The 14,037-nt window shown below is 42.0% G+C and overlaps 2 protein-coding genes across 2 annotated transcripts; one reads left to right on the top strand and one right to left on the bottom strand.

Moving 5' to 3' along the window:
* Positions 1 to 985: 985 nt before the first annotated feature.
* On the top strand, positions 986 to 1,924 carry LOC110558334 (olfactory receptor 51I2). Its single transcript, XM_021653178.2, has one exon. The coding sequence runs from the start codon at positions 986 to 988 to the stop codon at positions 1,922 to 1,924; it is 939 nt and encodes a 312-aa protein (XP_021508853.1).
* Positions 1,925 to 7,197: 5,273 nt separating this feature from the next.
* LOC110558333 (olfactory receptor 51I2-like) lies at positions 7,198 to 8,139 on the bottom strand. The gene has a single exon (XM_021653177.1). It carries the CDS (start codon positions 8,137 to 8,139, stop codon positions 7,198 to 7,200), a length of 942 nt encoding a protein of 313 aa, XP_021508852.1.
* Positions 8,140 to 14,037: the final 5,898 nt, after the last annotated feature.

The following is a 14,037-nucleotide window of genomic DNA, read 5'->3' on the forward strand; positions in this document are numbered from 1 at the left end:
TCCACTGGCTCCACATATATGTTGCACAAAATCAAATGCAAGCAAACACACATACATGTACATAAAATATATAAACCTCTAAGATATATCTCTGGGGAATGTCTCCTAATTAATGACATGTCTGAACTTTACAGTGTTTCCAAGGAATTGTTTAAGCACTTCCAACACCTGCTTTCCTTCCGCAACAATAAACCTTTAAAATAAGTTACCGTATTTGTATTTTCCTGAATGGTGCTTCTAAAATACATGAATATGTGAATAATATAATAATAATGTGTTTTTCATTGTTAACTGATATTTCTGAAGTCTTATACATTGTCTTTCTACATCCATGAAACAGGAAAATGCTATCTTAGTCTGTAGCCTCATGAACATAAAATATAAAGACCCATATTATTCCCTGTGCCTGTATTATTATTCTCAAACCAGTGGTTTCATGAATGCACCAGCTTTTTAAATTTTTTGTATTAATTACAGTTTATTCATTTTTTATCCCAGCTGTAGCCCCCTCCCTCATTCCCTCCCAATCCCACCCTTCCTCCTTCATCTCCTCCCATGCCCCTCTCCAAGTCCACTGATGGGGGAGGTCCTCCTCCCCTTCCATCTGACCCTAGCTTATCAGGTCTCATCAGGACTGGCTGCTTTGTCTTCCTCTGTGGCCTGGTAAGGCTGCTCTCCCCTCAGAGGAAGGTAATCAAAGAGCCAGCCACTGAGTTCATGTAAGAGACAGTTCCTGTTCCCATTACTAGGGAACCCACTTGGAGACTGAGCTGCCATGGGCTACATCTGAGCAGGGGTTCTAGGTTATATCCATAAATGGTCCTTGGTTGGCATGTCAGTCTCAGAAAAGACCCCTGAATGCACCAGCTTTTAATTATAGAGATTGCCTCACTCTATCTTCTGGTTTCTTGTCTCCAGTAAGCACAGCTCTTGACAGTCTCCAAGCAAGCTCTCACGCTGAGACACATCCTGGGTTCTTCCTGTTATGGCACTGTTCAATGTGACTCGCCCTGCTTCCTTCCTCCTGACTGGTATCCCTGGTCTGGAGAGCCTCCACCCCTGGCTGGCCGGGCCCCTCTGTCTGATGTATGCTGCGGCCCTTGGGGGAAACACTGTGATCCTGCAGGCTGTGCGAGTGGAGCCCAGCCTTCATGCTCCCATGTACTACTTCCTGTCCATGCTGTCCTTCAGTGACGTGGCCATGTCCATGGCCACACTGCCCACTGTGCTCAGAACCTTCTGCTTTGATGCCCGCAGCATTGCTTTTGATGCTTGCTTAGTCCAGATGTTCCTCATTCATTCTTTCTCGATGATGGAGTCAGGGATTCTGCTAGCCATGAGCTTTGACCGCTATGTGGCCATATGTGATCCATTACATTATGCCACTGTACTCACCAATGAACTCATTGCTGGGGTGGGGTTAGCTATGACTGCTCGAAGCTTCATCACTCTCTTCCCTCTGCCCTTCCTTATCAAGAGGTTACCTATCTGCAGATCCAATGTTCTTTCCCACTCCTACTGCCTACACCCAGACATGATGAAGCTAGCCTGTGCTGACATCACCATCAACAGTATCTATGGGCTCTTTGTTCTTGTGTCTACCTTTGGCATGGACCTGCTTTTTATCTTCCTCTCCTATGTGCTCATTCTGCGGTCTGTTATGGCCATTGCTTCTCATGAGGAACGCCTTAAAGCTCTCAACACGTGTGTGTCACATATCTTGGCTGTGCTTGCATTTTATGTGCCAATGATAGGGGTGTCTACAGTACACCGCTTTGGGAAGCACGCCCCACGATACATACATGTTCTCATGTCCAACGTCTACCTCTTTGTGCCTCCTGTCCTCAACCCTCTCATTTACAGTGCCAAGACAAAGGAGATCCGCCGTGCCATCTTCCGCATGTTTCACCGGATCAAACTGTGACTTTCACATCTTAACTCAGGATCTAATGATTACAATCATAGTTTTCAGAATTAACATTATCAACATCATACTGTAAGATGGATATGTAAATAGAGGAGAAGCTATGAGACCAGGAAAATGGAGACACAAAGCTTAAAACATAAAATAAAGAGATGCAAATCACTGGGGCATCCAAGCTAACATCTGTGTCATCCACAGAAAAGTAAATGTTGGGGACAATTGAGTAGTTGTGTAAAGTTTTACAGACTAACTTGAGCTAGAAATTATTTTTATAAAGGTAACAAATTTTCCTAATGTAACAATTTTGCTGAGTCACTATTCTACTCTAAAGTCTTTATATACATTGACTGACTTAATGCTCATATTTTAATCACATGAGGCATAGAGAATAAATTGCTCAGGGTTACATAGATATTTGAGATTAAATTCATGTCTGTTTCTCATCCTTGTGCAACATCTGTATGAAAACCTTGCCATTGTCTTCTCTGCGATGCACGAAGTCGCCATTGCTATCTTGTTTTCCCCAACACTATTGCTCTAAACTTTGACAGGTTGCTTTAACTTCATAAGATGAAATCTGATGCACTTTCATAACTCACTATGAAACAAACAGACACACAAAGATGTCCCAGGAACACTGACAGCTGCTAAGACTGACAGTTTTCTACATCTCTTCCATCTACTGCATTGATCTTTTTCTAGGAAAGCCGGGCTCCTTGTCACAAATGTCTGAGTGCAGACTTTCCTGTAGGGTGGGAGAAGTGCTGGAGATCTACTTTCTCTTTTCTCTCTCCCTTGAAGGGTGACAATTTTCCTTTGATACAATCCCATGCCAAGAGATGTCAGAAATTATGTTCTAGAATTGTTGACTAAAAAAAGAATTTCTGGCATACACATCATAAAACATTCATGATTTATGATTAGACAATTAAAAAATAATTCTTTCTGACCTTCTTTTAGTATGATTTTTCCATATGTGTCATTTTTTTTGATAGCAGATATTTTCATCAAATATCGTTATTTAAAAAATAAAAATCTAAAATCATGATTTGCATCCTAAAGCCAGCTAGGAGTTTCTTATATGATTCAGTAAATTTATTTTTAAGTTGATAGTTACATTTGACTGTAGATTAACCTTTTCTGTTTATTTTACTTTCGAAATTGTTTTGCTATATTATTCAATAATTCTCTAAAAAGTTAACTTAGTGGACCAATAAACATGAGTGTCTTACTGTACTCATGGCTGAGTTTTGAGACCTGACACACAAATGCTCATTTACAAAGAGCTCCCTCCCATTGTACCCAGCACCCGGCCTTGAATGTACCCAGGAAATGTATGTACCCAAACACCAGGAAATTCCTTAGCCTAATTTTGATGATCTCAGACTAAGTTTATGCTTATTTACAGCTGAAAAAAATAAATGGTAGTGACTATAAAATCTATATCAGAAAAACTGAGCTAGAATCCCAGGGCAGCAGAAGACACCACTGATACAATATTTTCTTTGGTATGCAAGACTCTACTGGGTACATTCAAGGTCGGGTGTTTAAAAAAAAGAGTCATAAAAGTCCTATGACAAATAAGATCCAATGGAGAACTAAGAAATGCCAAGCCACTTTGCAGGGAGTTCCACAGGAACTCAAGGAAGAAGAGGTTTTTTTCAGAAATGATCCTCAAAAGAAGATAGTGCCCACATCCCTGCCAAAGCCTGGTCATCTGCTTAATTGTCCATGCACCGTGTAGCAGAGCTGACGAAGTTGTTTGCAAGCCTGAATAGCTCTTCTCAGACACACAGCTTTGCTACTGCAGAGACATCGTCCTTGTGAGCAACTGCAGTTGATGAAATAGCCAGTGGTGAAGTAAATGTCCATAAAAATTGTGTGAAGGCATAACAAAGGCTGAATACTACAAGACTGTCCATTAAAGGTAAACGAAAGCTGGGAGAAACAGATTCCTGGGTGCTGGGGCTTGAAGCAGGGCCTGGTGCAAGCTGGGCTAGCACTCTGATACTGAAATACACCTCCAGTTCTTTATGGTCTCAACATGCAATTCCTGATTTTCCTGTTAATCGAGATGAGCTGTTCCTTATATACTGATCAGGCTAGAGCTTAACAGATAGTCAGTTAGCTTTTTCTATACTGGACACAACACGAAGCCAATTTTTGAAACTGTATGAAAGTAAGTAATAAAACTCAAATTAATTATAAATAATAATTATAAATAATTATTTTAAATAATTATAAAATAATTATAAAACTCAAATAAATTCCTGCTAAGCAGACATATATAAGGGCATTTATATAAGGGAAAGGCAGGCAATAAATTGGAAATATTGTATGATTCTCCACAAGAAGGATTTGTGATTATGCTTAATAAGAAATTTAGATTATAAATTCAGCATTTAGAATTCAAATGTCTATAAGAATATTTTTATAAATAACATAACTGTCTTCAACTATAAAGAAGAATTGTTTGAAATAAAACCGGTACAAATTGGACAATGTTGTTTTATTTATTATCAACCATAGATTTTTTTTTCAAAATAATGAAACTTCTCAGTCAATACAAAAATGGGGTCTTAATTTATTTAGAAGTTGACACGCTATATAAAATATTTATTTTGCTAGTAAGAACAAATACATTAATTCAGAAAGAAAAATTACAAGTCTTTATTTAAGGATTTGGTTCATATATATTAAGCAGTAGCAAAGCAAAATATGCATTTATTAGTGTGACTGGCAAATATTTCCCATGCTCAATATGGGTACAGTAGTTCCCCTATAGCAATACGAGTCAAGTACTCACTTATCATTCTTATGCCCTATTATGTCACTAAATTATATAGCTGAAAGCCGAGCTTTGGGCTTTTTAAATGTGTTTATTTAGTCCATGTGTAGGTGTACCTGCGTGCAGGCATGTCTGTGCCACAGTGAGCAAATGAAAGTCAGAGAACAACTCTCAGGAGTGGGTTCTGTCCTACCACACGTTGCTGAATCCCCGGTTTGCAGCCAGGTCATCAGGTCTGTGCAAACTCCTCTGCTTCCTGAACCATCTCACTTGTCCCAGATTTCAACTTTGTATTTTTATTAATTACAGTTTATTCACTTTGTATCTCAGCTGTAGCCCTCTCTCCCACTCCCTCCCAATCCCTCCCTCCTTCTGCTCCTATGAGCCTCTCCAAGTCCAATGATAGGGTAGGTCTTCCTCCCCTTCCATCTGACCCTAGTCTATCAAAAGCCTGAAAAACCACTCAGAAAGGTGGTTTCTAGTGACAGGTGGGGGCTGGGAGAGAGAGATTACTAACCCCAGCTAGTTCATTGTCATCTTCGGCATTTTGCATGTTTACACATAACTATATGCAGAGATACCTTGTTTCCCTTTTTCTCTCCAAAAACTAATTAGGTTGCTTTCTATGATGATTCTGGAGATTCCTGGGAGAGAAGTTCCTCCACTGGCTTTGCCTTCAGTTGGTTCTGTAGCATCGCAAACAGCTCAGCGTATTACGTGTTCCTGGGTCAGAGCTGAGTGTGCTCTCCGCTCGGTCCCATCGCCACGATGGGGCTCCAGCCCTCGCTCGCAAGTGTTGGCTCCAGGCCCTGCTCCTGCACTGCTGCGGCACTCTCTTCTACCTGACTCCCCTCCCGTTGTGCCTCCAGAGCCTTCTTTCCTCACACTGCACCCTCTTTCCTTTGCTTGGCGTGCTTTCCTTCAGGGGGAGGCTGTACTCTTTTGGAAGAACTCATTTGCTGCGTTTTTTAAATTGACAGTCTTGGGACTACGGTGGCAGGACTTGGTTGCCTCATGCCTCTGAGACATTGGAACCTGTAAGTTGTGTTCCTGGTTTTACCAGTCCGTCACAAAGCCATCTATCTAATCAAGCTTCTTCTTGAGATACGTTTGCCTACAATTGGCAATAAGTATTTCTCTGCTATCTCTGTTGTCTACATTATGTTATCTGTAGGTTTTTTTTATTTTACTTTCTGTTTTTTTAGTTTGGATTCAAGGATGGGCATCTATGTATGCTCTCTTTTATTTGCATCACCATCATATTACTTGGTCCACATAGCTTTAATCACTTTTCTTGATATTTTTCTGAATTAATAATTTTTATTACAATTTGTTCACTTTGTATCCCAGCTGTAGCACCCTTCCTCATCCCCTCCCTGTTCCACCCTCCTTCCCTCTTCCCCTGCTATGTCCCACCCCTAGACCACTGATAGGAAAAGTCCTCCTCCCCTACTATCTGACCCTAGCCTATCAGGTCTCATCAGGACTGTCTGGATCCTTTTTCTCTGTGGCCTGGTAAGGCCACCTCGCCAGGGGGAGGTGATCAAAGAACAGGTACTGAGTTCATGCCAGTGACTGCCTCTGCTCCTCTTACTAGGAAACCCACATGTAGACTGAAACCAAATCATCTTATAAGAAAAAATATGAAGAGCTATTTAAAAGGCTTCTGCCCCAAGTACGTGCTTTCTCCATCCACTGGACTTACACCATGTTCTGTCCACTGCGCGAAGAAAGCCTCCAGGTCACTGCGCTTAGCTCTACCAGGCCCCAACTGCCTGTGCCACATGGGTTGTGCTCACATTTACAAGTCTCAGAAGGTTTACATATCTTCATGTGTGGGATTCTATGGTTTCCCTGGCCTATGTCATGTCTTGGTTCCTGTTGTAGCTTGCAGGGTTGTCTTTGGGCAGTGCTACTTATCGTAGGACATGAACCCACACTCTTGTAGACTCGGCTACACTGCCACAGCTGATGGTGAGAAATGGTCCCTCCATTATGCTCTAGTGTCAGCTCCTCTCCCACTCAGTTTGTCTATCAGCTTCTTCAGAGAAATTTAATCTTCCCTTTAGATGTGCCTGAGTGAGGACAGCACATGCCATCACGGTCAAATAACTATTGGATAACTTGAAAGTTTAAAGATATGCAAAACCATCATTCTCTTAGTAGATAATACCATATATATGTATGTATGAATGAACTTACTTTTGTATTACTTGAAAACAAAAAAAAGATGTAACTCAAGGGCCTTTTTCTTGTTATGCTGGAGAGAATTAATCTGCAGCAAACTGTAACCTAATTAGTGACCTGACGTTCTGAGTTGCAGATTGTGTCTAGGCTGCATCTTGCATGCAAAACCTATCCCCGAATGCATGACCATATCTAAAAATATGTATTTAAGGGCTCCACAAACTATCTGGATACACTCAAACATCAGAAATAAGAACATTTTCTAAGCTACATAGGGTTTCTGAAAATATATCCCTGGTCAGAACTTGGTGCCCAATAACATTTTGTGAATCCTCCTGCGGATCTCCTTTGTCTTGATGGAATAGATGATAGGATTGAGCATTGGAGGCACAAAGAGATAGACCAGAGAGGTGAGCTTGTGCACGTACTCTGGGGCATGCTGTACAAATCTGTGGACCATTGACACACTAATCATGGGCACATAGAAGACGAGCACAGCAGAGATATGTGACACACACGTGTTGAGTGTCTTAAGCCTCTCTGCCCGGGAGGCGATGGCCAAGACAGAGCGCAGAATGAGCACATAAGAGAGAAGGATGAGCACTGAATCTACGCCGAAGGCGGAGATGACGATGAACAGCCCGTACATGCTGTTGACAGTCGTGTCTCCACAGGGCAGGCGAATCAGGTCGGGGTGTAAGCAGTAGGAATGGGTCAGGACATTGGCCTTACAAAAGGGCAGCCTCTTCAATAGAAAAGGGAGCGGAAAGACCATACAGAAGCTGCGGATGATGACGGACATGCCCATACGCGCCACACGGGTGTCAGTGAGCACTAAGGAATAGTGCAGAGGGTTACAGATGGCTACGTAGCGGTCAAAACTCATGGCCAGCAGAATCCCAGACTCTGTCCAGGAAAACAAGTGTATGAAGAACATCTGGGCCAGGCAAGCACTAAAGGCAGTCTCTGGGACATGAAAGCACATAGAAGCCAGCACCGTGGGCAAGGTAGAAAAGGACACTCCCAGGTCATTGACAGAGAGAAGGGCCAGGAAGTAGTACATGGGCTGGTGCAAGCTCTGCTCCTCCTTGATGATGAAGAGAATCAGAGCATTGCCTACAATAGAGACAGCATACAACAGCAGCAGGAGGGCAGCCAGCCCGTGCTCCAGACTCTCCATCTCTGGGAAGCCCGTTAGTATGAAGCTTGAGGTGCTTGAGGCATTGTTGTGGAAGCTCATCAGGCTTGCTGAATAGCTGCTAGCACAAGGATGAAGTGAGACTGAGCTATGAAAAAAGTGAAGACCGGGCCAGTAAGTGTCTCAACAAAGGAGGTAATGAGGCTTGTATTCCTCCACCAAAGATATGGAAAGAACAGACTTGATAAGCCCTTTCCCTTTCCCCAGAGCCATCCTGTAGCTTCTTTTTGGACATTATCCTCTATTGTCTTGTGTCATCTTATCCAAGAAGTTTGCATCTGTATGATCTGGCCTTTGTTGGCCCCAGGTTTTTAGACATCATCATACAGTTAGGGATAAATGAAGTCAGTTCTTATTCCTTTTTTATTTTATGTACATTGGTGTAAGGGTGTTGGATACCCTGGAACTGAAGTTACAGACAGTTGTGAGCTGCCATGTAGGTGCTTGGAATTGAACTCAGGTCCTGTGGGAAAGCAGCCAGTGCTCTTAACTACTGAGCCATCTCTACATCCTCCAGATCTTAATACTTTAAGGCTGGTTTGTTCTCTTCTGAGCTGTCTCTCTCCTTTTCCCTGAACTCATCTCCTCTTTGCTGTTTGAGCCCCTCACTTACTCACCAGAGTTCAGTAACTTTACTCTCTGTCACAGGCTGCTTTTGATTTTCCTTTCTGGATACTCATATGTTTCCTTGGGTGAAATATCCTCCAACTGAACCATATGCTACGTTGAGTCCAGGGGTATAAAAAATGCTGTTCAGGCTACATTCATAGCAGTTGCATCTGAAAGTCTGCAAGAAGGATTAAGGCATCCAGTAATAAGAAGCAATGTGCTATTTTTATTTCCCAGTCTGGCCCAATGTGGCTATTTCATTTTATATGTGTTTAGTACATATGTTTTCTTGTATATGATATAACTTCATTGTTCCTTATAGAAAAATAAATTCGTTCTTACACACAGTATGTGTGTATACATATATACCTACATATTTGTGTCACATTTCCTTTATTCCTTCATCTACTGGAACACTCCCAAGGCAATTCCAAAGTTTGGCTCTTGCCTTAACATATTTTATTCGTTGTTTTTATCACAGGTAGTCACAGTGACAAACTTGTGGTTCTTTGGTTAGTATCTTTCTCCCTTAATAAAGTATGAGCTCCAATCACTGTCTGCATTTCCTTTTATTTTTAAGCTGTATCATATTTGCAGTCATTTATTTAGTGGGAAAGCGCGTACCATGACATGTGTGGAAATTAGAAGACAGCAGGTGGATCCTAGGAACCAAGCTCAGCCTATCACGCTTGGTGGCAACTGCCTTTGCCAGCTAAGCCATCTTATATCTCTCTTCATTTTCTCCTCGACACTTAGATAGCAAAACTGGCATACATGGGCTCAGAGATTACTAGTTATAGTTTTAAGCTTTTATAAAATGTTATTGAATTTATAAACTGATTTCATAACAATATATTAACACCTACATTTTAAGTGTAAAATCTATGAGACAAGTAAAATAATCTGAACTTACTTTCCCACACAGTAACTATAAATTTAACTTTCTAATAAATTATTTTCACATTTAAAGAATATGAGCATTAATATAAAATAAAGTTCTTAATGTGAATATTCAGGTCTCTAGTGCAAGTCACACACTGAAACATGACAGATAAGAAAACGGCAACGAAAGCAGATTGGGAGAGGGTGAGAATTTCTGGTTCCGCCTCTAACCTACCTCTAACCTCCGTCTCTAATTTTAACTAGTTTCCCACTCAAAGCCTCTCATGTGTATTGTCTACTACCGATGAGAACATCAGAGCTAATGCGCTGAAGCTTTGATCTCAATCCAAACTATGCATACCAAACAAAAACACAGATGCCTCTCTGAGCCTTCATGCCAGGACCTGTAGTGTAAGTGGAGAATCAGGCCAGCACAGTGGCGTTGCAACCACTTAGGACTGATGGCCTTTTCTGAAATCTTTGTATCCTAGTCATCTCAGAACCCCAGAGTTGGGAAAGAGGTTCCTGAGGATCCCTGTGAGAGAAGGGCTAAGCTCCCCGTTTACCTCCTCAGGGGGGATCTGATGGCTGTGAGAAAAGACGAAACGAGGTACTTGCCCAGAGGAGAAACGCCAAGATACAGCTCTGCTCTTCATACTAGTCTGTTTCCACTCCCTGCTCTGGGATCTATGAAACTGCCTCTTAAAAGCCCCCCGAGCCCCAGGAGATGGGTGGAGCCTTAGGAAGAGTGAAAACACTTGAGTCAATGTGCTCCCCTGTGTGCTGTCATTTCTCCCACTTAAAGATATCAACGAAGTTGAGAGTCAAAGCTGGGGTTGACCTGGAGAGTTCACAGGTTCAGCTCTTCATTTGGTGGAACCAAGACTCGAAGACATGTACAACGTAAGCCAGCAATGGATCTGGGCAGAATCTCAGATCCATGGATGCCCCTGATTCCCAAATTAGCTTTTTAAATAACTGTGCCAAGGCTCAAACAGATTTCAAGAAAAGAATAATACAACCAGTAAAATTTAAGTTATATGGTGACAGCAAATAGAGTAACGTCTAATTTTGTCTAGAAAGCCACCTTACTGACTCCTAAAAGTCTTGTGGAAAAGTGGGAGGAAAGAGAAAAGGTCCTGGAGGTGACAGGAGCTTCATGAGAAGACCAACAGAGCCAACTAACCAGGGTCCAGAGGAGCTTGCTGAGACTGAAGCATCAACCAAGGCCATGCAGGAACTGGACCTAGGCCCCCTAGATGTAGCACACGGGCAGCTTAGGTCTCATGTGGGTCCTCTAGTAAGGGAAGTGGAGACTGTATCAAACACAGCTCACTTGCCACCTTTTGAGCACTTTTCCCTAGTGAGACTGCCTTGCCAAGCCACACAGGAAGAGGCACACGCAATCCTAATGCAACTTGGTGAGCTGGGCTGGATGGGAAAGGGAGCTCTCCTTTTCTGAAGAAAAAGGGAAGGAAGGAGGAGGAAGGGGACTGGTAGAGGAGGAGGAATGGGGCTACAACAAGGATGTAATATGAATTTTTAAAAATTTTAAAAATAAAATAAAGGAATCTGCCTGAAAGTTTGTTACCATATGGCCAGACCAACATTCAAAGCCTGCTTCAGGAAGGCTGGAGGACGGCTCAAAGATTACAAGCGTTGATTACTCTCGCAAGTCGCCCAGGTTTGATGCCAGCACACACCTAGCTCACAACCAGCTGGAACCCACGTCATGTGAGACCTAATGGCCCCTTCTTGTCTCCATGACTACCAGTCACACAAGTGGTGTGACTGCTTACGTGTAGGCACAACACTCAAGCACATAAAAAGAAAATAAATAACACATTTAAAAGATACTTTTAAATCCAGCCATTAAGCTTAATTCTTTTGGGTTTTAGATTCTGTGTTTGTAAAATGAGGGACAAATTCCTAAAGATCTGAGCACATGTGACCCAATGACACATAACAAGAGTTTGTAAAATGGTTGGAAAAACTGGCTAATTTTTCTCCCCAGAAAAGAACTTTAATAGTAGAAGGGCCAGTTCACTCTGTATACAGATTGACTGCTGAGACACAGTCTATTTTAAAGTCTTAAAATTGAAAGAGCTCTTGGACCATAATGTGCTAAAACCAAACTTTTATAATGGAGAAATTGAGACTCTAACTGAAAAGTTTGCTGATTAGCATAGCAATGTGATTTACAACATCAGAATTTGAACATAAATTATCCTAATGCACACCCAAGTTGCCTTTGCTGTCCGTGCTCTCTCTCTTCAAGGCTAGAGAATAGAGGAGACATCAGCGACCATGTGCTCCAGCCAAGGGTACACCTCAGAGGAGACCTGATGAATTCATTTAAGGCGCCTCAGATAATCACCAGATAATTCAGTGGAGAAGGAGAACATGTTCACTTAGGGTAACCAAAGGGAAACATTCTAAACCCTTGTATGTTGACTGTATTTAAGTGCAACTTTTATTTGTTGAAGTTTTTCCTACTGGAAGTATAAAACTCCATTGAACTAATTGTCTTTTACCTTTCTGAAAGTTTAATTTTAAAGATAAAATTTTTATTAAAATAAAAATTATGACCGTGCACAAATAAACATATGCAAACAGTCATTAACTAAAAGATGGAAATACAGAAAAGAAAAAAGAAAGAGGTTTGAAGGACAGCATTGACAAAGTAATCACAAAAAGTCAGAACTAGTCTACTCACCACAGGTTTTATATGCTGAAGCATTGGTTTTTAGAGTTTAGTACACAGCCATTAGAGTTTCAAACATGGCTTCTGTCAGGGACCACCTGTGGGAACTCACCAACTTCAGGGACCACCTGTGGAAACTCACCAACCTGCCTCAACTTGCCTGTTCCCTTACCTGTGGTAAACATACTGCTTGGCAGCAGCAGAGATGTGCTCACAGAACCGTGGCTTATCACAAGATGTTTCAGGCCCCTGGCCAAGAAGAATCTGTAACTTTTCACCCACCCTACTTCCTCATCCTGAACCCTTTATAAAAGCTGATTCTGCTCAGTAAAGTTAGAATGCTTGACAAGCACCTGTTTGCTTGGACTCGTTCTTTTCTCTCGCCCATCTTTTCACAGGATTGGATTCTCTTCTATCCCCCCCGAATAACAAGCTCCGCTGGTCGGAGCAGGCTTCTTTTTAATAAAAAAAGAAAAAAAAAGAAAAAATTATTGAGGATCTGAAAAACAATTCTTCTAAAGCTGACTTTTTTCTTTTTCGTAATATTTTTTTATTTTTATTAATTACACTTTATTCACTTTGTATCCCCCCATAAGCCCCTCTCTCCTCCCCTCCCGATCCGACCCTCCCACCCCTTTCTTCACGCATGCCCCTCCCCAAGTCCACTGATAGTGGATGTTCTCCTCTTCTTCCTTCTGATCTTAGTCAATCAGGTCTCATCAAAAGTGGCTGCATTGTCTTCCTCTGTGGCCTGGTAAGGCTGTTCCCCCCTCAGGGGGAGGTGATCAAAGAGCAGGCCAATCAGATTATGTCAGAGACAGTCCCTGTTCCCATTACTAGGTAACCCACTTGGACACTGAACTGCCATGGACTACATCTGTGCAGGGGTTCTAGGTTATCTCCATGCCTGGTACTTGGTTGGAGTATGAGTCTCTGGAAGTTCCCTGTGTTCAAATTTTCTGGTTCTGTTGCTCTCCTTGTGGGGTTCCTGTCCTCTCCAGCTCTTACTATTTCCCACTTCTTTCATAAAATTCCATGCACTCTGCCCAACAGTTGGCCATGAGTCTCAGCAAAGCTGACTTTTTCAGAAGTAGCTACACACTGCATTGCATGGGTTGTGTTAAATCATATAATAGACAAGAGTAGGTGAATCATGAGCTCTGGCACTCTTCTTCAACAGTTTCAACAAAGACAAAATGCTGAAGCAGCGTCATGGATGACTTGCACAATGTGGGTTCTATTGGAACCATCACAAGCTGTTGTGTCTCCTTTTATTTCCTGTTTAAAATCGAAGGGAAAACAAGTGTCGGGTCAACAGGATCACTCAGATGAACGACTAAAAACAAGCCTGTGATTTGCATCTCAGAAGGCCTTCGGATGGTGCTCCGGAGACACCTCATAATCCCTGCGGGAGACACCTCATAATCCCTGGTACTTGTGCGTCTGTGCTCAGCATCTACCATCTACACTGTTTACTCACAACAGAATGAAAATAAAACCAGCCTGCATAACTGTCAACTGATGAGTGGATGACGAAAATGTGATACACACACACACACACACACACACACACACACACACAGGACATCTATTTGGCTGTAAAGAACAATTAAATTTCCAGTTAAATGGATGTAACTTGAAGTAACCATATAAACCTGAAAAGTAGGGAAAATAAAAACCATTGGAGGAGGGGGAAGAGCTCTAGAGAAGAAGAAGAGTGTTAAAAGGGGGAAGTGGGAAATGGT

Source organism: Meriones unguiculatus, chromosome 14 (assembly GCF_030254825.1).
Source record: "Meriones unguiculatus strain TT.TT164.6M chromosome 14, Bangor_MerUng_6.1, whole genome shotgun sequence".
NCBI classification, from domain to species: Eukaryota; Metazoa; Chordata; class Mammalia; order Rodentia; family Muridae; genus Meriones; species Meriones unguiculatus.